Here is a 24651-nt window from a genome sequence, read left to right as displayed (position 1 = left end):
CTTTCAAGATACCCTTTGGGTAACTGGTTTTAATGGAAGGTAAGAACACATATTCCATGGATATCCACCTGGTTTCAGAGTGGGTGCTTACTGGCTGAAGCAGGTTTTCTTTGTTCTGGTCTTTACTTAGAGTCTGAATATGCACCTCACCTTGTACCACTGCAGTCTGAGCCTCTCTGAGAAATACGTTTTGCAGGCACATGATTTTATGATCTGTGGTTTTGGTTTTTGATGTAGGCCTCAACTAGGTAATGAAATTGGGAACCCAAAAGTTATTAGTTTAAAAAATAAAAAAATTTTAAAAATAAAAATCAAAGCCAAGCGAACAACACAACAGATAAATTAGAACCTTGGAGAAGGAGTACGTGTTGGTATATCTTAAATACATGTCACAAATAAACTGAAAAAACAATCCACTCCTACATAAAAATTCTAAGACATTGTTTAAGTGTTCTTGAGGGTTAAGTTGAAGAGCATATTTTTATCCCGTTAGCACTTCACTACCTCCACTGAACCATGCTTAATTGCTGGGCATGTTTCTTAGTTTTTCTTTCCATGAAATTTGAGCAACTAGCCCAAGATCTAGATACTGTCCCCATCCAGACATTTATTCACAATTTTAGGGTCTATAGCTTCCACTATCAACAAAAAACACCCCACTTTGACCAGCAATTACTCAACCTCTTAACTTATAAATACATTAAGGATTAAAAAAATAAGTGTAGTGTCATCAATGAAGATAGGAAGAAGAGTTAATAATCACAGGAACTCCTTCCGCAACAGTGCAAACCCAACCCATTGCATAAACAAAAAGAAAGGTTGTGTTGTTCACTGCCTTGAGGCTGTTTTACTTACGGCTGAAAACGGGGTTAGCAGAAGAGCAGAAATAATTTACTTATTTTGCATGCAGCTATACTGAATGAATTCTCAGTACAGGGGCACTAGAGGGAGCTGCTGTAATAAAAATCCATGTTACAGCAGGACGTCTATCAACGAGAAGATGCCACCTTCCTGCCCTCCAGCATACAGCTGTCCTGGAACAGAAGCTGAATTCTGGTCTCACTAACAGCATTAGCAAAACATCAGGATATCAAGTCTCGTTGCCTCTCTAAATTCACACCCCTACAGGTCTGCACTTCATCTCTTTCACTTTTTTCCATCAGGGGTTGATGTCCTTTCCTCTCACCTCCAAACATCTGTATCACTGCTCTAAGCCTACCTCCTTTCCCACACCCTGTGTTTCTCCAGTGTTTCTAGCTCTCCTTCTCTGTTTTTTCCCTGTAAGACACTGTCTTGTTCCTTGTGGAGAAATAAAGTGAAACTTCCAACAGGCTTCAAGGTCCTCCTTTGCAGATCAGTTGCAAGGTGGAGTGTAAAGCAGAGTATGTGCAGGAGGGGAAAAGAGGAATGCTGGCAAGTCACTCTGCTCAGGGCTTTTGATGTCTTATGAACTGGGAACATCACTTCCTCCAAGACCTCATTCTGCTCACCTCCAAACAAGTGGGAGGGCATCTGGCTTAGGAGATGAACACAAGCCTTCCCAGAGCAGAGACTAGAACAGCAGCTGCCTAACAGAGTAACCGTAGTCTCTACCCATCGCAGTCGTGGTAGCCAAGAGACCTGCCCATGTTTTGTATGCACACCTGTGAAATGGTCCCCAGAGAGATATGCACAAAAGGAATTGTCCTCTCCAAAAACAAATTTGTCATGTACGAGATTCTTAAACACATGGTTTACTTTAGATGTGGTACAACATCAGTTCCTCATTGCTAATACTTCTCCTCTCTTGCTCCGGAACAACACAGTTATGTGTCAAACAATAGAAATCTCAGACATAGAAACTACCAGCATATCACATAAAAAATTTTTCCATCCAGTGTCTATTGTGTATTTAGAATCATCACAGTGTTTAACACTGTGCAGATGCAGGTTCTTGGCTCAAGGACCTTAGTGGCCAAGATTAACTCTCCTCCAGCTTATGTCAATATAACTCACTGGTGCAATATACATAGCAAAACCTGAATTACACTAAGCAGCCATGCATGGAACAAGCAAACCACATTTTCAACTTTTTCCTTCTTTTCACTTTTCTATGAAGGCAGAGGAGTTCTCTGTACAATGCAAAAGGGCTGATTAGTAAAAGCAGAGAATGTCAGAAAAGTGTTCTCTTCCTAAAACAAATAAATAAAAGTCATCTGGGTGACAGAATGAAGAACTAAATGATGCCATTAACCTCAACACAGAGTTGCATGGGATATACAGCACAGCCGCTGGCCAGTAATTTGCATGCACAGTCACATATGCAGATACACGTGCACACTGACAAGCAGTAGTAGGTAATTATCAAGCCCAAAGCCTCACCTACATCATTCTGTGCAAGAATTCGACGACCAGAACCATCCAGGTTTGCGCTCTCAACCACTGACTGCTTAGCATCGCACCAGTACAACTTGTCAGCTAAGTAGTCAAGAGCTATTCCGCTGGGCCACACCAGACCAGTGCTGGCTATAACCTGGCGATCGATGCCTTCTAACGAAGAGCTGTCAATCCGGGGATTGACCCCCATGTCAGTCCAGAATAATCTCCTTTAAAAAACAAAATGCATACAGGGATTCAGTAAGTAAATATTTGTCCTCCTCTCCATGGAGTTCTTTCAAAGCAGAAAGATCAGATCAGGGCAACAGAGGCCTGAGGCATGTGAGAAAAAGCGCACACTTCAAGCAAATATATTGGCTGCTGATCTTTTAACACTTGCCATAAGACTCCAGGTGATTACACTGGGACTTACACAGAATCCCCACTCTGTTCGTTGCCACAAAACCTTTGAAAAACAATTCCTCCCACCTATGCTAACTGCTAACCCTTCATATCTGCTTTCTGCGTTTTCCACGTGACTGGTGATAGCAGTTTAGCAAACCCAGACAACAGAAGACGATGCATTAGCCAGCCCCTTGTCTAAACAAAGATGTAACAATGTACAAATGGAACCAAAATTACCCACCACTTGTGGGAAGCAAGCAAGAGTCCTCAGGTTATTGTGTTTTCAAAAATAAACCCGTATCAGGCCCAGCCTCTTTTCCTCTTTTAATAAAATCACGATTCTCAGGGTCTCCCTCTTGATTCCTGAGTGTTACTCACTGAGTGCTTACTGTTTTTCGAAGAACAGGCAGTGTAAGATGGCCACTTAAAATGGAAATAGCCAAACCATTTACTTATTACCATTTACAGGAACCAATTACTTCTGAAGTGTGAACTCCAGTTGTCATAGGCATTAGCTGCCTTTGTCAGGTTTACTGAGATAACTCACAGATTCACCTAGTTTTATTTACATGAGCAGTTTTGCTAGAGCCAATGCAGGGATCAGTATTCTTAATAGTCTTAATTGTGTCTCAGATCTCTCTTTAATACTGACTTTACAATTATAGACATTGCTATAATGTTTGTTCCTCCTTTCACCATTAACTTTCTCACAAGAAAGGTTTTAGTTATCTTTCCTCCTCCCTTTCCCCTTGTAGTCCTTGCCTCTACCAAAATTCTGAAAAACAATCTCCCTGAACCTACCTGTTCTTAGAAGTTTACTTGCAAAATGTCTCTATCACGTTCAGTCTCTACTAAGAGTTTCTTTCAGGTCTTTTATGTACAGAGTGAAGCTAACAAAACACCCTCCCCAACTCAGCTTCATTCATCAGTTCTTAGTTACAGCAGGATACGAGCATTAAAAAATACTAAAAAAATCAACAGATTTAAAACCATCCTACTACAGGCATATTGACGGAAATCCACAGGGCTTTGCCATTGATTAAAATGGCCAGAATTTCATCAAGAGTTTAAACATTCAAAAACTCCTGTGATCATCTCAGCATTGGATGTATTAGATATTAGAAGATATAAGGTGCATTTAAATCAACACATCTCCACAACTGGATTTAGTTTATCTTCCTCAGAAACTGAAACATGGCCAAAAAAATCCTTTATAAGCACCACTGGTTAAAAGTGACTACCTTCTTCACACTAATAGATGTGGAACCATCGAAGTTTGTAGTGTGGTGCTTACAAATGTCAGGGTAAATTCAGCTGCTCATGCTTCTCTTTAGCTTAAACTGCATGCAATATACTTAATGCTGCTGGTATTTTTTTTAAATCTATATGAGAAATGAACCTGTCTCAACTCACAAAAGAAACCCAGCAATAAAACATTGCAGTTCACAGAGCTCTGCAAGGCAATGACTCTCCTAACATGAGACTAATGCACTTTTTGACTACCAGAAGGGCAAGGCTGGTGTGCTCATTTTTAAGAAGCCTCCCCAAGTATTACGCAATTAACCGGGTTTATCACTCCTTACTTAGCAAATGGGTGAACGGCAATCCCTCGCGGCTGGGAGATATCCTCCCAGATGATCATTTTTCTTTGCATTCCATTCAGGTTGCTCCTTTCGATGCATGCCTTCCTGCAACACACAGGGCACTGTTAGGTCCTCCCGGCTATCTTTTTAATTACCTTCTCAGGCAGAACATACTAAGTTTTTGCATTGCTTTAGTTTAGCACAAAGCTGTAATAAATAACTTTACAGTGACAGGAAATAATCCTGCTGATGTGGTATGTATAGTTGTTTTATCAAGTAATTCATGCTACATCCTCATTATCTAGTCCAGGGCATGCTGATAAAATACCTGCTGCTCTGCAGAAGACATGAAGTTCTCCTTTTTTGGGCAAATAATGAGGTGGAAGTTTGATCACTAATAGATGAATGTTAGTTTTCAAGGGAGTCAGGAGGAAAATAAGCTCCAACTGAATGACATTATCAAATGTATGAAGACTTTTTTGAAGTAGTACTTTTATATAGCATTTTTCATCCAGAAATCACCAAGCATTTTACACATTATATCTATTTTACGGGAAAGAATGAAGCTAAGGTCCTCACGATCACTCATAAAATCTATGGGAGAGTCAAGTATAGAATCTACATTGCCAGTCTCACAACCCAACATTTTTCCAGAAAACTGTACTTATTGCTACAAACTTCACCTTGCCAAATAAGTATCAGCCTCTACCTGAAAGCAAGTCTACAGCCTTCCATGCCCACCTAAACCTGCCTAGGAAGGCCACACAGAGATGGAAGGAGAAATATATTTGTGCAAATGTGCAATACAGGCAGGTAAATGCAGTGAGTGAGAAGGACGTGGCAGATACCAATTCATGGCTTCACCCTTGACTCTTGTCTTACAGAGACGAGCACCACAATTTCCCATTTCACAAGAAATGCTGGCATATTTATACAGGAGCACAATCATCTAGACAAGATTGTACTTAATAGCAAGGAAGTGGACTAGCAGCATATTTAAAAGGACGGAGGAGGGTGATCCGGATGTTCAAAACCACTTTTTACTGACTAATAAAACATGGGTCACACTGCAACATCATGACCGCTCTTCAAGGAGTCTTCATTATGTGTTCTGATCTGACACTGCCTTTTCACCAAAGGTGGATTTTGTTTCTCTCTGCATTTAAGATTGGGTATCATCTGAAATGTGAAGTCATAATGTGTGCCAGTGGCCATTCCTCTTTTCTCAGAGATAATTGACAAAGCCTGACATTAGCTTAAAGGGGCATGATTCTAGCTGTCAACAATGCTGACTTCTGTCCAAGATGTACTCAGTGCAGTGATAGTTGTTATTTATATCTATGTAAAGATTTATACACACATGCAGTGTATGTATATAAATATGAGTGTATACATATATATATTCACACGTGCATGTGGACATACATATATGTATACGTGCAGCACATGCTTTAGATTCCTTGCAACTGTGTCCAAACCCTCGCTTCTTGGAAAGACAAAGATAAAAATACAATAGCAGACTCAAAGTGAACCTCCAGCATTTCAGTTTTAAAGAACCTTCCAACTGTATATACTTGAGATTACAGCTACCCAATCAGAATGTGAAGCGTTACTGAATTTAGAGCGATATCTCAGCTATTTCTGTATCACCAGTCATTTATTCCAAATATTTTATGGCATGCTTCAACATAAATGCACTGTGGAGCATGTACCCTCTGTCTGTCCAATACAATTTACGGTTAATCCAGTCCACAGCAAGGCCTTCGGGTATATCTATAGCTTCATGAATAACTTTTTCCCGATTTGAGCCATCCAGATTAGCTCGTTCTATCCATTTCAAGGCAGTGTGGGCAAAGTAAATCTGTGAAGAAATAATAAATGAGGTGTTATTAGTTCCCATCTCACTTTCTGCTCCATTTCCCTTGTCTAATAGTTCCATTTCTAAAATAACTTTTTCATCTTGAAAGTTCCCTGAACTGCTTATTCACAAGAAGCTGCACAGGTAACCTGTGATCCCTGATCAAATAAAAAGGCACTTATCCTTCAACCAGGATGACTTCTACAGGCAGCTTGTGCTTAGCTGTAAATCCTGGTTGCCCTATATACAGCCCTCTGAATATCCTGTGAGTTTGTTTCAGCTACCTCACGTGAAGCACAGCTGAGGAAGCAAAAGTAGGAGCAGGCAAAAAGCAGCATGTTATTATTTCACTGGCTGCTCATTTTAAAATGGGGGGAGTGGGAAGAAGAGGTTGGTAGCACATGAGCGTCAAGGAGCTGGGAAGGGAAAAGGAGTTATATAATTTCCTCTCTCTTTTTTTTTTTTTTTTTCCCCTAAGGCTGTAAAATTTCCAGAAGAGGTTCTCTGCCGGTGGGGACACTAGGTTTGTGTTTTCCAAGGATGAGGAAAAAAATTTTGCCTTGTATTTGATACCCAGAGGGAGCCAAACACTGTGTGGCAGAACCATGTACAAAGCACTGCTGAGACTTTCTTTGCAAATGGTAACAACAAAACAAATAACTTTGGTTTGATGCTAACAATGAGGCCAAACAAAGCAGGAGAGAGGCCTCTAGCATTAAACCAGCTAACGCAATGACCATGGGAGTACAGAGTGATGCGGAGCTAATTTACCTTGCACTTACTCGGTTCTGTGCCACCAGCACCAGACTGCTGCAGCCTGGCCAGCCCATGGCGCATCACCTCCACGCCGCCAACCCCAGCGCCGTGAGGAGCTCCTTATGGAGCAGAACAAGAGCGCGCACCCAGCGTCACCGGTGCGGCTGATTTATATCTGGCACAGCACAGAACAACTGCTAGTTCCCCAGCAGGGCCCTATTTCAGGAGCAAGTGGCGATGTTCCAGCAGCGCCTGAAACGATTCTCCTGTAAGGCAGATCTGGCAACATTTTTGTTTGTTTAGTTGTGTCCGTCCAGGCCTTGAGATGTTTCCAGCAACTTAACTGAGCTCCTCATCAGCTTTCACTGTACCATCCAGTATCTTTTTGTAACACTTTTACAGTGTAAGTCTCACCATGGGAAAAAAAACAAACTCTCTGCCACAGAAGGTTTAGCAAAGCGCAGCTGAACTCCTTCCCACCTCTGCAGGCAAGGAGTAGGGCACTGGGATGCGGCCACACATACATACAGCTCTTTATTGCAGAGAAAACTCCCGTTTCCAACAGCAATATCTTGTAATATGAGGAATACATTTCATAAGAACAATAAACCCAGTGAGCGTTCAGCAGTTTTGTTCAATAATGTCAGGACATAGGAAGTCATTCTTGTTAAGATTACTCCTACATTTAGTAGGGATTGTGGGACATAGGTGTACAGAAGAAAGATACTGTTGTTTGATACAAAATCAATAAACAAACTACAATTTATTTCGAGAAAAGAGTACTGAAATCTTAAGGGAGAAAACTACCAATCACACAAAAGTTATTTGAAATTGAAATCATGCCTGAAGTGAATTTAAAAATCCAAATTCTCTGTAAATTAGCCATGTCAATGTACAAAGCCCATTAAATTGGTAAGTAAAGGATGAAACTCTTCAACTAATGTTTGGCATCCTGTACCCATTGTGCTCCTGGACAGGCAACAGCACAACGAGCAGCACAATGTGTTATCTGGATCACTGACAGCAGAAAGGTTAAGGCACATGAAAGCACAATCCATTTGTCCTTGCAACACTTGAAAATCCTCTCATTTTTAATGCCTTACCTTATTTTCCACTGGGTCAGAGTCCAGTGCTAAGACTATTCCCATCTGCCAGTCAAGTAAACTTGCATAATCTGTTCCATCAAAACTGATCTGGCGGATATCTTGGCCATTTGCAAATAACAAAAATGGCTTAGGACCTGTAGATGAGAATTTGCAGATCTGTTAATCCCAATAGGTTCAAAGTGATCTCTAGCCTGTATCACTACCCAGCACTTAGCGTAAGTAAGTAACGGCAGAAGACAAAATGAGGAACATACGCACAAAGAAATGAAGGCCCTTGTCCTACATTCCACTTGCCTCAGAAACCAAAGATAAACATGAATATAGGTTTTCAGCATCAGTGCCTTGACCAAGAACAGCCTCAAAATTTGTGATAAAGGCAGTCTCTAGCCCCACTGCACTTCACACTGAGTGACTTAGCATCAAGACAATCTTCCCTCTGCATTTCACAGCATCACCATAAATGCCAAAAGACTTGACTTTTGCACGTGAGAATCCTTTCACGGTAAAAGCAAGAAAAATGCTGTCCTCCAAAAAAAATTAAAGCTTTTCCCTTATTCCTGAAACGAATCACAAACTTCTCTTTCCTCCTCTCTCTCATGCAATTGCTTATACCTTGCTGCTCACCAGGGTCTGCCCTTTTCTCAGAAGAAATGGAAGGGTCTGGAATCCAAACATCACATCAAATACCTGGGTTTCCTGTGGCCAGTGGAGGAGAAATATCCTTGTAGGGAAAGTCCTTCAACAGACTATTCCCTACCCTGTTCTCCAAATGTAGACACCTCACCCCCCCAATTCTGTAACACTGGGCAGAAACTACACCCACGTTTACATGAAGGCACAAAACCCTGAATACTGCAGATAGACCTCCACAGTACAGAAGCCCAGAGTGAAATGCACACTGTTGGATAATAGACTGAATCTTCTCTGAAGGTGACTGAACCATATACTGGTGCTTGTTCTGGTATATTTCCATAATAGGTTACTTTTCCAAACAAATAATACTTCCCAAGTTTCACAATGTAACCCAGAACCAGTACAAAAACGGATCCCAGTCATGCAATCCACTTTAAAGTACTGTAAAATGGTTTTGCTCTTATTGGCAGAAATATGCAGGCATACCAAGATACCAACCTATAGCAGTGCAGTGCTTTCTGTCTCGCTGAAGCTTATATCCAGGAAAACAAGCACACTTCCAGGAGGATGGGCTTAAAGAAGAACATATGTGACTACAGCCGCCATTATCTGGAGATGTACAACCTTAAACAGAGCATTTGAAGAAATTAATTTTGACATTCTAAGAAAAAAATACAACAAAATCAGAAGTATAAGCAAGAGCAGGATTCACTCTGCTTAGGATTTCTACACTGCAAAGCATCTCAGTGACTGACAGATTTACTGAAAGGTCTTCTGCTAAAAGCAAAAGTCTAGTGAAATGAAATCAAATTAGTAGTAACTTCTTCCAGAGTTTTTCCTGAAAATTCACAACACAAGATGGGGGGGTGAGGGAGTGGGGTATATGAAGGGGGCTTCCATGTGTTCATTATTTCAGAGAACTCTTTCTCCCATGCAAACCTCATCCTATCTACAACAGAATAACAGATTTTATCAGACTTTACACTCCATGCGAAGAAACAGCAAATTAATGCTATTCTCTCCCCAGAAGTTAATTAGGCTAGGATGGTGAATTGATGAAATACACTGACTTTCTAATACAACAAACGAACATTTCATATAAAAAGAAAATATTCTTTCTTCTTGGGGCTGTACAATGGTTATATCCACAATGCCAATCTGAGTTTACTCCATGGAGTGTCCCTACCAAAACAGCAACACTACTGAATCCATGGATATAGTACAGTCCACAGTACGTAAGGGAAAAACGGGAAGGGGATTTTTCAAGGTGCAAGGCTGGCATTAATGCAGCTCTCTTGACCTCTAAGACTGAAAACATACAGTTGAAAAGCTACAGTCCCCTGAATTTGGAAAGCTTGCTGGAATCAGGAATGACAGATTAGCGGGTGTAGCCCCTTCAAATACTCTGACTGCAAAAATTCCATCTGTGGGTAATTAGATAAAATTGCTGTAAGTTAGAGTGACTCTGAAACTGGGTTGCACGATGTCAATAAAGGCATCTTGAGATTTCAAGCCCTAGTTTTGTACCTATATTTCCCCTCAGATATAAATTTTAGATGTCTCCTGCAACTAACATCTGGAAGGTGCATTGATCTGTGCTGACAACAAAAGAATTTCACCTGCAAATCTTGGATGTTGCTGCTAAGACACATCTATCAAAAAATGAAGATGAATATTGCTCATCTCAGTGCTCAAAGAGCCTGACATTCCATTGCCTCCTACCATGTACAATCATTTACAGCTGTCCAAAATGAGTGTAAAATGCCATCATTCACTTCTGGCTCTCAGTGCCAAGAACAGAGTTTGGCAGTCACTACAGGTAGAAAAATGTTACTTACCCGTGCATGCTTTGCCATCCACTTTGAGTACAGATCCTTCAGGACAAAAGCACACAGGCCCTTTAGATGTTTGAAGGCAACCATGGCTACATTCAGTGTCGTTACTTGTGCAGGAAATTAGCTCTACAGTAATTTAGAGAGGAAAAAAAAATCTTAAATTATGATAAAAATTTTTACTAATGCCCCCAAAAAATATGTTAACACTTTCTTAAATAGAGGGAAGGAAGGAAGGAAGAAAGGAAGGGAAGGAAGAGAAGGAAAAAATGAAATTATGATGTTGAGAGTACACCACTTCTGTGGTCTTTTGGGGGTTTGTTTCTGTTTGTTTTGTTTTTTTCCAAAATTTCCAAAATCCTTCTCCTAACTATAGCAAAGGAGAAAGCCAACATTGCTGGGTCCTAAAGCCATTATACTGATCAGCTTTAAATTTTTAACAATTGTATGAAGTGTTACTGAAATAAAAATAATTTAGAAAGCTGTCTTTTTTACATAGATCAGGTTTTGAAAATGACAAAGAAGTTATGCTGAAAGAATAAGTATAAAACACAAAGTGAATGAAGAAAAAGTACTATCCTATTACTCCAAGGGTAACAGAGCTAGAACCAATGAAAACAGCAGATGAACCTTCCAGAAATACAACTATGTTCCTCACCGGTAATTTTTGAAGTTGTAGGGGCAAAACCATCTGAGGACCTGGCAATAGCTTTCCTGTATTTTCCATTATAATTGTTGGAGTGCCAACATTTTTTTGAGTATTTCTTTAATGCAATTTCACCAGATATCCTCCTTCCACCCTCTGTATGGCAGGGCTGCATCTCTTTATGCCAATACTAGTGCCATATGGCAACACCCGCTGGGAGACTGGAACTAATGCAGGTTTCCCACAGCTGCATATTAAATGATGCATAGCTGTTGCAAATTTTGCTTCACCAGGGCAACTGTGCTTCAGACCGTATTGTTCTAACTCCTTAAGCACAGTGAAGGGGGGCAAGAAACTGATCTTGTTTCTTTCTCACTAGAGCTTGTGGCTTTAGATGAAGAGCTTTGCACAGGACTTGGAGGAGAAAGCATCAAAATGTCTGGTCAGCATGTGGACTTCTCACCTTGCGTCTCTCTCAGGTTGCATAGATGGTGACACATCTGCCTTGTGCTGCAGTAGTTAAGGAGTTATACTGTCCATGCTGCATCCCTAGCCCGTGTTAAAAAAACATTACTTTCTATTTAATTTGAGCCACCTAAAATGTAGGCATATAGTTCAAGCTAGTCATCCAGAGTAGGACTGAGTTGCACAGCGTCTAAGTGTTGTTTTGCATAGAAAAGGATATCCCGCGTCCCAACAGCCTCTGTCACATCTGGCTGCCTTCTGTAGCTGTCACACGCACCCTGGACCCCCACGTTTGGGTCACTGAATCCTACTCCTGGCTCCCTCTTAATAGAGAGGGGGAAGCGACTCTTGGAGGTCTAAAATAGATTGACTGCTGGAGTTTATTAGACTCTGTTACTCTCTAGTAGCAATATTTAATATCAGGACCTTAGGTCCTGATCCTGACATGATCCAGACTGAACTCATTGGTGCGCACTGGCACTTCTACTGGGGGCGTATAATGAGGTTTTATTTCCATGGAACCAAGGTAGAAGGATCCTTTGCTTATGCCTAAGTTCCACTTCATTATGAAATAGAAAAGTGACTGGGAATATCCCAAGACCTCAAAACTTGGATGTGTTTCACATTTTATGTTCTAGACTTACTTTAGAAAGGCTTAATTCATTTGTAGGCTGAATATACACAATGCTACATAAAGGAAGAACAAAAACTTTCCCTCTGACTTTTACTGTGACTAAAATATGGTCCTTGAAGTTTACTGACAGACAGATCTTTGTTTTTTTCCCCTCCACTTCTCTGTTCTCTGCATTTGGTTTATTCACATTTATCCAGCTTCAGAGAGCTTCCTCATTTACATACCTATATTACATGGATAAGTTCTCTCAGGCATACCTCTTATACACAATTTCATTGATGAAAGGAAAAAAAACCCACCAAAAATGCAGCAGTCCCCCAGAACAAACAACGTTATGAGTACTTCCATGTGTCTTATTCATTGTCAACAGATGCACATACATTTAATTTCATTAATTTCATGCAAATTAGCAATGCTATCAGCCCTGATCTGAAGAGAAAAAAGATGATGCTATAAGCTGCTCATTCAGAGACTGTGCAAATTGTTACGCAGGTTAGAGAGAGTGAGCCAAATTCAGAGACAGCATTTAAAAAGATATAACTGCCTATCCACCTGGAATGTGCCACAGAGCCTAATCTGAGCTAAGAGGTCTCTCTGGAGACCTGTCTTTTTTTTTTTTTTTTTCCCCCTCCTGAAGAGGCTCACACTTGATTACTCACGTGTAACTTACACTTCCTTAAACATGACATCTGAATTTGGTTCACTCAGTTTAAGCTGATCCTACTTACATAATAAGGGATTGGAAGCAAGCAACGCAACACACAAAACTTTCGGCGGTTGCAGTGTTACATGAGGACTCCCTCTGATATCATACGGCAGGCGTTCATGTATTACCGCTACTTACCATGACATGTTTTCCTATCAGGCAGCAGAACAAAACCTCTTGGGCAGGTGCAGTAATAGGAACCAGGGACGTTCACACAGCCCAAAGTACAGCCGTGATTCCAGAAGCCACATTCATTGATATCTGCCAAAAGAAACACTCGCTGTGTCAGAATGACATCGTCAGTCAGTGCCTGGTAACTAGATTAATGAAACACCTAAGAGTCTTCAAGAAATATCTCTTTTTCCCATTAAGTTTACAAAAATATGTTGGTCCTAATAAGTGATTAAAAAGCAAATTTGCAGACATTAATCAAATAGGTTTTAAAAACCTTCTAGCAAAACCTACACAGGTTGCATGTGTCTGGCACAGGTGCCTAGAGGACTTTCAAAAGTATGCCTTCCCATACACGTTCCAGTGCCAGTTAAATCCTCTGTGCACCCAAAAAATTTACATTAGACACTTTCTTCAGACAAAAATTCTTTTAAAAAATTTGGCTCCAACTTGACTTAAGTAAAATTCTCAAAAAATTGAAGTGGTTTAGAAGTTGAAATTCAGAAAGCAATTCTGATGAATTTCCTGAGAACTGGATGGCTGCTGCTCAGGCAGGTCTGTAAATCCTGTAAGCTAGGAACTTTGATGCAATTATCTCTTTTCAAATCTGGTCGTGTAGTGAAAAAGATGCTTCTAAAAGTGATATGTTAACTATTATTAATAGTAAGGTTAGATTTTTATTAAAACAATCCAGATTAAAACATTTAGAAGCATGTTAAGAACTTGTGTCTTTTTTGAAAGTGGGACTTAAGACAGCCATCTTGTTGCAGGATTTTTCAGTGTTTCACCTTTAGCAATATATCTGTTTTAATTTTTATTTAAAAAATAAATAAGTACCCATAAGCATGTCTACTTATCAGAAGCTCCTTTAACTACTTAGGCTAAGACCAAAGTTTCTCACAAGAAGAGCACTTATGACATGTTCATACATCTCCTTTTAGACTATTTCAGAACCTGGAAGAGCACGAAACTGAAATGGTCCACCTGGAAGTTTTAAGACCTCAGAGTGTTTTTTCATACTCAAGATATGAGTAAAGTAAAAGAATAGAAGAATTTTTTCATCTGACTGGAATAAAGCTTACAGGAGATTCATGTATTACCTTCACAAAACTGTTTATTTCGACTTAAAATAAAGCCACTAGAACATTTACACCGATGAGTCCTTGAGTCTGGCCTGCAGATTCTTCTTCTGCACTTTTCTTTGTTCAAATCACAAGTTCCTTTTTCTGGAAGAACAAATATAGTGTAAATGTAATAGAGTTCTTACCATATTAACCTTCAAGGAGAAACTATTTTGAGCAAAGATGCTCAGTGATGTGTCTTCTCAATAGCTACTTGCTCAAACCAAGGAACTTCTTATTAATAGAAAATAACTTCTATTATTTTCTATTGGTAAAATTAGGCCAAAAAGCCACTATAAAAATGAAAGTACTTGGAGGACTAAGAGTAGGTCTATGCAAACGATCATTTCTAGCTCCCATGTCAGCACAAGCAGATCTAGAGAGAACCTGAAGTAGGGAGTGGTAGGACTTGCAGAGCCTCATGTCTGTGCTCAGCTATCTTTTAGAGCTGGTGCTTTCACAGATATGCAACACTCATGGTTTTATTTTTGTCTCCCAAACTATTATTTTTGTTTTAATCTTCCTAATCTTCTGGGGTTGCTTGCCCCTTTCCCAAGCTAAGAATAGCTGAACTGCTGGTACTGAATGTGGGTGTGCAGCCACCCACACACAACATTGGCTTTGCCCTGGGCTATCTGTGCAACATACAAGAAATCATGAGCTCACACAGGCAAAGAAATTTGTATGTGAACAATTTTCTTGTGCTATTTCCAATTCACCCTCCAAATTCCAATAGACGGAAAGCAGCATAGTATTTAAGTTCGACATTTAGTCTTCTGCTAGCCACCACAGAGAAAATGCTCGCCATTTGGTGGAATGACAGATCAAATCTATAAAAGACTGAAATAATTTCCCAAACTGACACTTCAGCTCAGCCGAAATCCTCAACATTGCAATTATTTACATCAACCTGTTTAATTCTTCTCTAACAAAAGTTGTATCACTAAATGAAAAATGATGAATGGATGACTAGATGGATATTATCTATGTAATTAAGAATGCTAGTTTTTGAGAGACTTGAATTTTACTTATTTTTAGCTGAGCCTCTCTTTTCGTAGAACTAGTTTTGAATTGGACCCTTAATCTTTGTCCCTACTGCAACTAAATCAGGAACATACGGTAGCGGAGTGTCTCATCTTCAAATACAGAACTCATTAGAATGACAAAAGTGCAAGTACATGCAATCACAAAACGATACAAAACAGAAACAAGACTGCATTCAAGGCTGCATCTTATGCTTATCACTGGTGCTGGTTTTTTGCCCCTTGCTTGTACCATTATTGGTTTAATGAGACCTAAGACACCCAGGACTTACAGGAGAAATAACAGAAGCAATAATTTTGCCATCTGGGCAATCTCAAGAAGATATTCTTTTTTAACTGAATAATTATTATAACTTGATATTGCCAAATCAATATGTAAAAAAATAACCACATTTCAAAGCTTAAAGTGAACAGTGACTAAATTATGAATCGCAAAGTTTTTAAGGTAACCTTTTCTGGAAGGACAACCATTATGAACCATACTTTCTAGCTTGTTTGGGTTTTGTGGGTTTTTTCCCCTCCCATCACCTCTCTTATATGGAAATGGGCGTTCTCAAATAATAGCCTGATGCTGGTATCTCAGACTGGAAAGAAACACAACATTATTCCAAAAAAAAAAAAAAAAAAAAAAATCCTGATTGTACTGAATATCATTAATCTGTCAGAGAAGATGCTTGAAAAAAATTCCAGAGGCAGTCTTTGAAATTTTAAGGTAATTAAGATATTTTATAAACCATTAATAAAAATGCCAGCAGGCATTTATAAATATATATACTGTCATCAAATCTAAGGTTAGCTGTCAAAGAGAGTTGAGGTAAATTAGAGGATATCTTTCAGACACTGCCATAGCACAGTTGTTGTGTGGGGTTATGGCGAACCCGCAGCTGAATTAATGCTCCTCTGTACTTATCAGCCCTGACCAATCCAGGAAAGTCTTTTGAAAGAGAAAGGGAAGAGGGGACATGAGGAATTTAAGAAGTAAATAATCCAAATTCCAGTTCAAAAAAAAAAATTAAAAATCAAATCATGTCAGTTGAGCACTTGTTGCCAGTTCCCTTTTTTCTGAAGGAACTCACTTGCTATCTGCTTTAAAGAAGGTCTGATAATTCACAGCTGACACTACATTGCAACATACACTTTCTTAGCTTGTACAGAGTGTCTAATTAGTCTAGGTATGCTTTTATGTCCAGGTTTCTCTGTTGTAAGATCAGCTATAAATCTTATTTGCACTCCAGGCTCATTAGTCCTCCTTTCATCCCAGTTCTTGCACTGGATAAGCCAAGCAACGTACATACAAAGTCCAAAAGGTTCATCTGGATTCAGCCCGTTAAGCTTCTTTCTACTCCGTCACTTCCTAGACGTTTTTACAACAAGGTATTTGGAATAAAAAAAAGCCTACTGCTGACAACAATTACTACCATACAAAAATGTACTAAAAGTGTGAGAAATATAAGGGTATATACTGCAAGGCATTTAAAAACACTGGTAGTTTATTTATTAATAAAGGTAGGGAAACTCTCTTTCCAGTCAAAAGAGAAACACCAGAAAGCAGCATGTTCTGTTGGAAGGAGTGGAGTTAATCTTCCAAGAGAATAAAAGCTAAGTGCCAACAGTCAATGAAATTATGCTACACACTCTTGTGGAGAGGACATATGTAACACAACCAATAGCCCCCTGGTTCAAGAGACCACTGTCATGAACTACCCTTCTTGGTCATTGTTTCTTCCTCTCCATATTCATGCATATGTAGACATGGTGACAGACACCCAAAGAGGCCTCATGAGACTTTCCAAATCTCATTGTAACAATCCTGAGATGTGTGGACATGTCACTGCACCACAAATGTTTCCTTCCCTAGTTACTCTGTGCGTAAGCACCAAACATGACGGTTGAAAAAAGAGCTTCCATTTGCCAAGATGAATGTTTTCCTCGAAGGAAGCACAGAACAAGTATTGTCTCTGAATGGACGGTCCCTGTATTAAGTACAAGTTTGATTTCCATCTCAACAGCTCTTCTGCATCTCAACAGCTCTCTGCACTGCAAACAAAGCATTTGAAGGGGAAAGTTCCCTTGAAAATTGTGATTTTCCCACTCAGACCAGGCTTCAGGAAGGAGAGAGAGAATAGTACCATGTAATGCTGTTGGTTAGCATGAAGAAAGACAGAGCCTATTTTATAGTAGATATTTAGAAGTGGTTCAAGAGAGATATTTGCAGTTTCGTTTTTGCTCATATGAACAAACATTACTTTCTCCTCCTGACTTTATACCACCTATACCTCCAGGAATCCATGGCCATCTTCCCTTGGGAGTTCTGCAACCATTGCTCAACACACAAATGCCTCTCTGCTGTTTGCATAGTTGTTTATATCCAAGCAAAACTGATAACCAAAACTATTCCATTAAAGCAAGGATACTTTATGTCTGCTTTCCAGATATCAGAGGACAAGACCTTATTTCCCCTGGACACCGTCCACTTCCTACTGCCTCAGCAGGAATCCTCAAGGAGGATGAGCTATCCATAGTCAACTACCTTCATTTTCTGATCCACAGTGAAAGACAGTGACATGACCACCTCATACTGTAGGCTGCAACTGACATCAAAGAGACCCAAGGCTTTTATTCCACAGTTGTTATGGCAACTTCAAGTCTGTCTGAAACAGGCTGACTCTTAATCCAGTCATTTCACAGCAAAAGTTGAGACATCCACAGTATCACTTGTAGGACATACTATGCACTTAAAATCCTTCAGTGCCATAATAATCAGAGGTTTTTACATGTACATTAGAATAAGAAGGGAACAGACATTTGATGAAGATAATCTACATGGCAGATTAAAAAGCTGTATGCTTTGTGCATTTAGCAGGAAAATATAAAACCATCTTCGTGTAAGTAATGGGAAGAGAAGGAAAAAAACACATTTATCTGCATGTGTATTCAGATTAATGAAATGAGCAGTTCATGCTCAGCACACTACCAGCCTGATAGTCCACCCAGAGTTACACACACTAAGTGGAACCGTGGATCACTGAAGTGAAAGGAAACTTCATCCTTGACTTCACTGAGGCCAGGAATTTTGCCGAACGAAATTATTACTGTGAAAAATCAGATTGTATGAATTATGGGCTGCCTCAAAAGAAGTGTGACCAGCAGGTTGAGGGAGGGGATTCTCCCACTCTACTCTGCTCTCATGAGACCCCCATCTGGAGTACTGCGTCCAGCTCTGGGGGCCCCAACATAAGAAGGGCATGGACCTGTTGGAGCAGGTCCAGAGGAGAGCCATGAAGATGATCAGAGGGATGGAGCACCTCTCCTATGAAGGCAGGCTGAGAGAGTTGGGGTTGTTCAGCCTGGAGAAGAGAAGGCTCCAGGGAGACCTTATAGCAGCCTTCAAGTGCCTAAAAGGGGCCTACAGGAAAGCTGGAGAGGGACTGGTTACAAGGGCATGGAGAAATAGGACAAGGGGTAATGGCCTTAAGCTAAAGAAGGATAGATTTAGATTAGATGTAAGGAAAAAGTTCTTTACTATGAGGGTGGTGAGGCACCAGAACAGGTTGCCCAGAGAGGTTGTGGATGCCCCATCCCTGGAAGTGTTCAAGGCCAAGTTGGATGAGGCTTTAGGCAACCTGGTCTAGTGGAGGGTGTCCCTGCCCATGGCAGGGGGGTTGGAACTAGATGATCTTTGAGGTCCCTTCCAACCCAAACCATTCTATGATTCAATACAATTGTTCTCACACATCAACTGTATCATTACAGTTTACTTACCGAAATCCTGAGAATCTGTTCTTGCACCTGGCTGTTTAAATGGATGCACCACTTTTATCTCCACTGGTGGAAAAAATGATGGCTTCAGGCTAATTGTGACTAAAACTTTTCCAGTATACTTGTTGGCTCTCCAAATCATACCAGATTTCAACTCTGAATAGTACAGGTGCTCAGCAAAGAGAGACATACCAAGCAATTGATGTCTACAACAAAGAGAAGATAACACAAAGCGGCACATTACCCAATCGCTATACATTTACTCACTCATACATTTTCTGAGCATCTAGTTCAGTCAAGTTCACTGTAAATAACCTTTTTTGTATTCTTTTATATATATATGTATATATATCTATCTTATCTTATATATATGAGAATCAGATGTGGTGCCACAGACATTCCCAAATAATCCAGCACCCAGAATCCTGCAGATTTGCAAGAAATAGATGCAAAATAGATAACCTGCATTTCTCACAGGTTATATGAGTTGTTGTTCAGGACTGACTCAATTGACAGAGAAAGCCTAGGTATCACCCTGCTTCTGGTGAACTCAGCAACTGAAATGGATACTTACTTTGTTCAAGGCTGTAGGCCAGATAAATTCCCCCATTTCCCAATTTCCAGTGCCTGCTCTGACATTTTTGACTGTCCCAGGAAATAAGAGTGGAGATAGAGGGGTAGGAGTAGGGCGTTCTTAAAATCCATCTTGCTGCTTCTCCTATTGCTCTAGCAGAGGGGGTGGGACTAGATGATCTCTAGAGGTCCCTTCCAACCCCTACCAATCTGTGAATCTAGTTTTCATTTGCCGGTCTGTTACAGCAGCCAGCAAAACCCAAAAAAGGGCCCAGTTTTAAATAAGAGGGAAAGCAGAAAAAATACTGAAAGAGGGATTTTTGGCCTCCACCTTCCAGTACAGATTCCAGGTGGAAGAAGGAGAATCCATATCATCCAGGCTCAAAGGGAAAGTTTTGATGCCCTAGTGAACACCAGCCAACTGGAGGGAGAAAGGGGAAAAGGGTAAGGCAAAATCCAGTGTGACAGCTGGCAATGTACCTTGTGTTCATCATGTGCAAATGGTGTGCTGCATATTTAAATCAGCAGGCCAGCAAAACCATGTATTTTTTTCATTTTGCAGTTGGCAATCCGTATTACGCATATGCCGATCCAGCCATACTGACAGAAACTGCAGTAGTACAGGGTAACCTTTTCCTGAGTACCTCACCAAAAACATGCCCACCATGGAGCATCTGTACCACTGCAAAGCATGAAGGCCAAATATTAAAGGCACCCAGAAGCATATGGGTCTAACAGCCCCCTTAGCTGTGCTTAGCCCCAGCACCAGGGAGCAGAGGGGAACAAGTCCATTGTGTAGGACGGTTTTCACCACATCTGCTGATGCTTGCTGGAGATCTGAGCACAGGGGGTTATCCAAGTCTCCCCACCTGGCAGCTAAGGAGGACAACAGGCTTAGAGGAGGATAGGAAAGACCTGATCTAGCTCAGTCTCTTGAGCACAGCTCAGACACCTGAGTTCACCCACTGTGACCTTGGACAAATCATTTAATCTCTTGCTTTTAGCTTCTCTATCTGTAGAAAAAGGCCACTGATAAACACTCAGAGAGGATTTCTAAGGATTAAGTAGTTATCATTCGCTAAAAGCTTGGAAGATGGAGAGTACTGAGTGGCAGTGTTATCCTTACAACAGTGACTTTTTTTCCATTTTCCTATCAGTAGTTTTAGATTTACAGTTACAGGCCATTTTCGCTACACTTTATACTCCTTATTGTGTTATGAACTGACAAAATAAAAAGGAGAATGAGGAAGAGAGCTTAACTGCATCCCCAGGAAATGAGTGTTTTATTTCTGACAAGCTCAGGAAAACTCACCGAATAGAATTTTTGAGCAAACGAACAGCTCTGCCATCGTAGTCGCATGATCCAATATGGGAGATCTCTTTCCTGTGGTCATGTTGGATCCAGTAGAGCCTTGTGTCAACCAAATCTAGTGAGATGGCCTTTATTTTTTCTGTGGTTCTTAAAACATTTCTCACGTCGCTTCCACCAAGGGACATTCGGTGTATGCTGGAAACTGTACCATCTGAAGACCAAAATAATAGCCTGCAGGCAAGAGAGGCATGTTTTGGAAAAAAACCAAACAACAAACCCCAAAAAAACCCACAAACCCCACATTTGCAAGATCATATCACTGCTACACACTCCTTGTTTAGTTACTCCTGTATACAGAATTTTTCAGTCTTACCACAGTGCTTTGAGAGCCAAAATTGATAACAAAGCAAGGGACTTCCTTAATACGTACTCCCCTTTTTCAGGAAAGCCCCATAGACACCTCCTCTTAACATAGCTCTATTAAGACTGGAAATAATTTTCGACAACAAAGCACTGTCCGTTTAACAGAAGCAATGTTACCACTGAACTTTTGTTACAGTTGTTTTCTTTTTTTAATAAATATGTTTTTTCAGAGACTCTGTTTAGGAGGCAGTTAGATACTAGAAATTTCTCTCATGTAGGTCAAGCAGGAATCAGCCCAACTGAAGCACGAAGCACTATTGTCTGTCTCTGCTTTGTTCAGCCATGCAGTCAGAGAAGGAAACTGGAATAATCTCTCAAATCTATGGGGAACTCCTGCAAACTTGGGGAAAGGCACGTCTTTGAGGCAGATACACATTGCCCTCTGCCTCTGGGGAGGAATCTATCTCCAGAAACTCTAGTTGAACACATCAGTTAAGTGCTTAAATTAAAAATACCATTTCTATTATTGTTCTCATTTCTTTCTACCTTCCTGCTGGTTATAGTAGCCAGACTATGCTATTACTAAATTAAGACACAGTCAAAATATAGCTCCAATACTCAAAAGAGTTATGCACTAAAGCTTGTCAAGTTATTCATGGATCAGAACCCAGATTTATTGATGTGACTAAGGTTAACAACAGTTCTTCCAAAATAGCAAGTTACCCCTTGTTCCTGTATATATTTTATTTTTTAATGTTTGGGTTTAGATTCTTTGCTTGGGTTTCTTACGCACAAAAATTCCAAGAGGCATCATCATTTTGCCTTATTTTCACAAAATTGCAGAATTTATATGTACAAAACAATGTAGCATAAAGCCAACTTTACAATGTTTATGTTAATCACTTGTTAAAGGCCCCAAAATTGATTAGATCTCACTGGCAAGGGACTGTACTAAAGCTTGCATTTCTATAGCACCTGTTATTTAAGAAACTTCCACTACTCTGGAGGTTTGGACAAATGCTAGGATTCACTTTTTACACATAAGGAAACTAAGCGCTTATAGTCTTTATGCACAACTTTTGCAAATCAGTGTAGGGACAGGATATGATATGAACAAACAGAAAAACAGAAGAAGAATGAAGACTAGAAACTGGCTTGAGTAATTGCCAGCCTTTACTGTATTTGCCCTCTATTTTTCTTTAGCCTTAATCCTTATTTCTTGGCATTTCTAAACACCATAAAAAATTAAATCAATCTTACAGCAATAGTTATATTATTACTACTAAAATAATCTTATCACTACTAATATGCAGACACAGCTTTTGAGAAAAACTTTAATAATAGAGTATCACATTGACCTTCATTACTTAAGACTTGCACACATTTGAAGGAAGACATTGTTAATATCAGATTTAGTTCATGTTTATGCCTGTGCATGTAAACATACTGTGGGGTTTAATTCACTTCACAACCTTAAAAATAAAGCCCTCAGAGTTTTCATACAAGCAAATTACCATAGGGCATAAAAATGATGTTAGACTTCTTGGAGTCTACTTTCTTTACAGTTTGTTACTGGCTTGCTGGCCTCCCTGCAAGCACGTGAGTACAGCTTTTATGCGCAGTGAATCACACCTAGGTGAATATACGCACTTGAGTCTCCCTAAACTTTCGCATAAGTTCAGCAAATATATCCCTATAATGCCATTTGTAACATGTGTTTCGATGGCATGTGACAGTGGGTTTGAGAACTTGTGAATATTTCCAAGACTGGTAAATACCACATTTAAAAGAAAAAAAAAATATATATATATAGTCTGATGTTCAGATCTTTAAATCCTACCCAAATGACAAGACTCCAAAGAATACCAGTAATGCTACAAGCATCAGAAGATTGGTTTATGTATAAAGGTACTAGGAAAGGACACATAAGCCTTAATATTAAAATAGTTTCACACGCTGCTGAGCAACTTTACTGCAAATCAAAAGCGGCAACAAAAACATGGTTTGGTGTGCAAAACAGAAGCATCCCAAAGTCTCCTCAAGCTTTTAGTTTTGCAGCTTTGATGGAAGAGGTTTATGCATAAAGAGAAATTAGCATGGAGAGACCACTGTGACAATTCATATTGATGACTCTTGAGAGGACCAAATCTCTTACGTGAGCATGGTTCTCAGTGTAAATGGCATGAAGCTGAAAAAAGTGTCTTTATGAAGAGCAAATTACTACTGACACAAAGTAGCAACAGTAGAGTCAGAACCAATATTCAGAGCAACTGACAGAGACAAGAGAAACAGGAGAAAAACTAAGTTTAGACCTTTTATTCAGAAAACATACCAATTCATATTCTGAGTGTGCCAGATTTGGAGCACAAGGGACTCCCTGCATTTGCAGGCATCATTCCCTTTGCTGTTCCAATCCTGCTTTCTCCTGCCCTGAAACTTTGCTGTCTTTGAGAAAGGACCAGCAATGCCTCTTTTTCCCTCAGCTCTCCTTGCCAGCAAAATTTTCCCTAATGACCAAGAGGTATAGATTCTGCATTAGACTTTGGTGGGCTTTTCTCACTCACTTCTCTATCTCTTATATGCTTATAAATCTTTTATCCTCTTTTGTCAAAGTTCAAGTAGGTATTGGACTATAGATAATGCAGTGTGCACAGACTAGCCCAGCAGCCTATAAATCACAATCATAGCTCTTTGTGTATTTTGAGTCCATTTCAATGAAATTACTAACCTAGTTAAAATTACCTTTGCTCAGCATCAATGGTAATCTTTGTGGGACGACCAACATCTCTTAGAAGAACTCGGCGTTTCTTCCCATTCATGTCTGTCGCTTCTACAGTTGCTTTCTGTCTATTGGCCCAGAGAATGTCTTGATTTATCCAGTCAATAGCAAATCCTGAAATGCCTTTGTCTATGTAACATAGTCTCTGTAAACAAAACAAAAAAAGCTGACAAGAAGCATTCTAATCATTACCCTAAACTTGACTTTCAATACAGGGAATGGAGTGCCAGACTGAAGCTTTCCATTTCATTCTTTTGCCTGCTTCATTTTCTTTCAGACTTGTAGATATTTCTCTTTCTTATTCTTTAACCATCACTTTCATTTGGTCTTTGTACTTGCACATACCCCTTCTGAACTGAATAACCCCCTGCAAAAGGGGAAAATGTTCTCCACGAGAAATACACTGGACTAATCTTTTAGCTTAGCTACAACTTCTTGCATTTGGCACACTGTGAAGCACCCAGACCTGTACTGTTACAGATGGAAGACTTCCTAACACACTGTTGCTGGACACTGATCCTTAAAAATCAGCGTAAAATACATCAGTGAAG

The 24651-nt window shown here is 39.9% G+C and overlaps 1 protein-coding gene across 5 annotated transcripts in view; it reads right to left on the bottom strand.

Moving 5' to 3' along the window:
- EGF (epidermal growth factor) overlaps positions 1-24651 on the bottom strand; it is a 62007-nt gene that overhangs the window by 23048 nt on the left and 14308 nt on the right. For all 5 annotated transcript variants that reach the window (XR_008577126.1, XM_054825501.1, XM_054825502.1 and 2 more), the window contains exons 4-14: positions 24064-24245; positions 20959-21189; positions 19077-19279; positions 14251-14376; positions 13118-13240; positions 10535-10657; positions 9195-9320; positions 8061-8197; positions 6056-6204; positions 4344-4448; positions 2362-2585 (exon numbers count right to left, since the gene is read on the bottom strand). Coding sequence is in view for 4 of the 5 variants with exons in the window: in XM_054825501.1 (XP_054681476.1) it covers positions 2362-2585; positions 4344-4448; positions 6056-6204; positions 8061-8197; positions 9195-9320; positions 10535-10657; positions 13118-13240; positions 14251-14376; positions 19077-19279; positions 20959-21189; positions 24064-24245 (1729 nt within the window). In the remaining variant the exon portion in view is untranslated. The remainder of the gene's footprint in view (positions 1-2361; positions 2586-4343; positions 4449-6055; positions 6205-8060; positions 8198-9194; positions 9321-10534; positions 10658-13117; positions 13241-14250; positions 14377-19076; positions 19280-20958; positions 21190-24063; positions 24246-24651) is intronic.

Source organism: Grus americana, chromosome 4, assembly GCF_028858705.1.
Source record: "Grus americana isolate bGruAme1 chromosome 4, bGruAme1.mat, whole genome shotgun sequence".
In the NCBI taxonomy this organism is placed as follows: Eukaryota; Metazoa; Chordata; class Aves; order Gruiformes; family Gruidae; genus Grus; species Grus americana.
The sequence above is the reverse complement of the archived record's forward strand: the minus strand, read 5'-3'. Positions and strand labels throughout refer to the sequence as shown.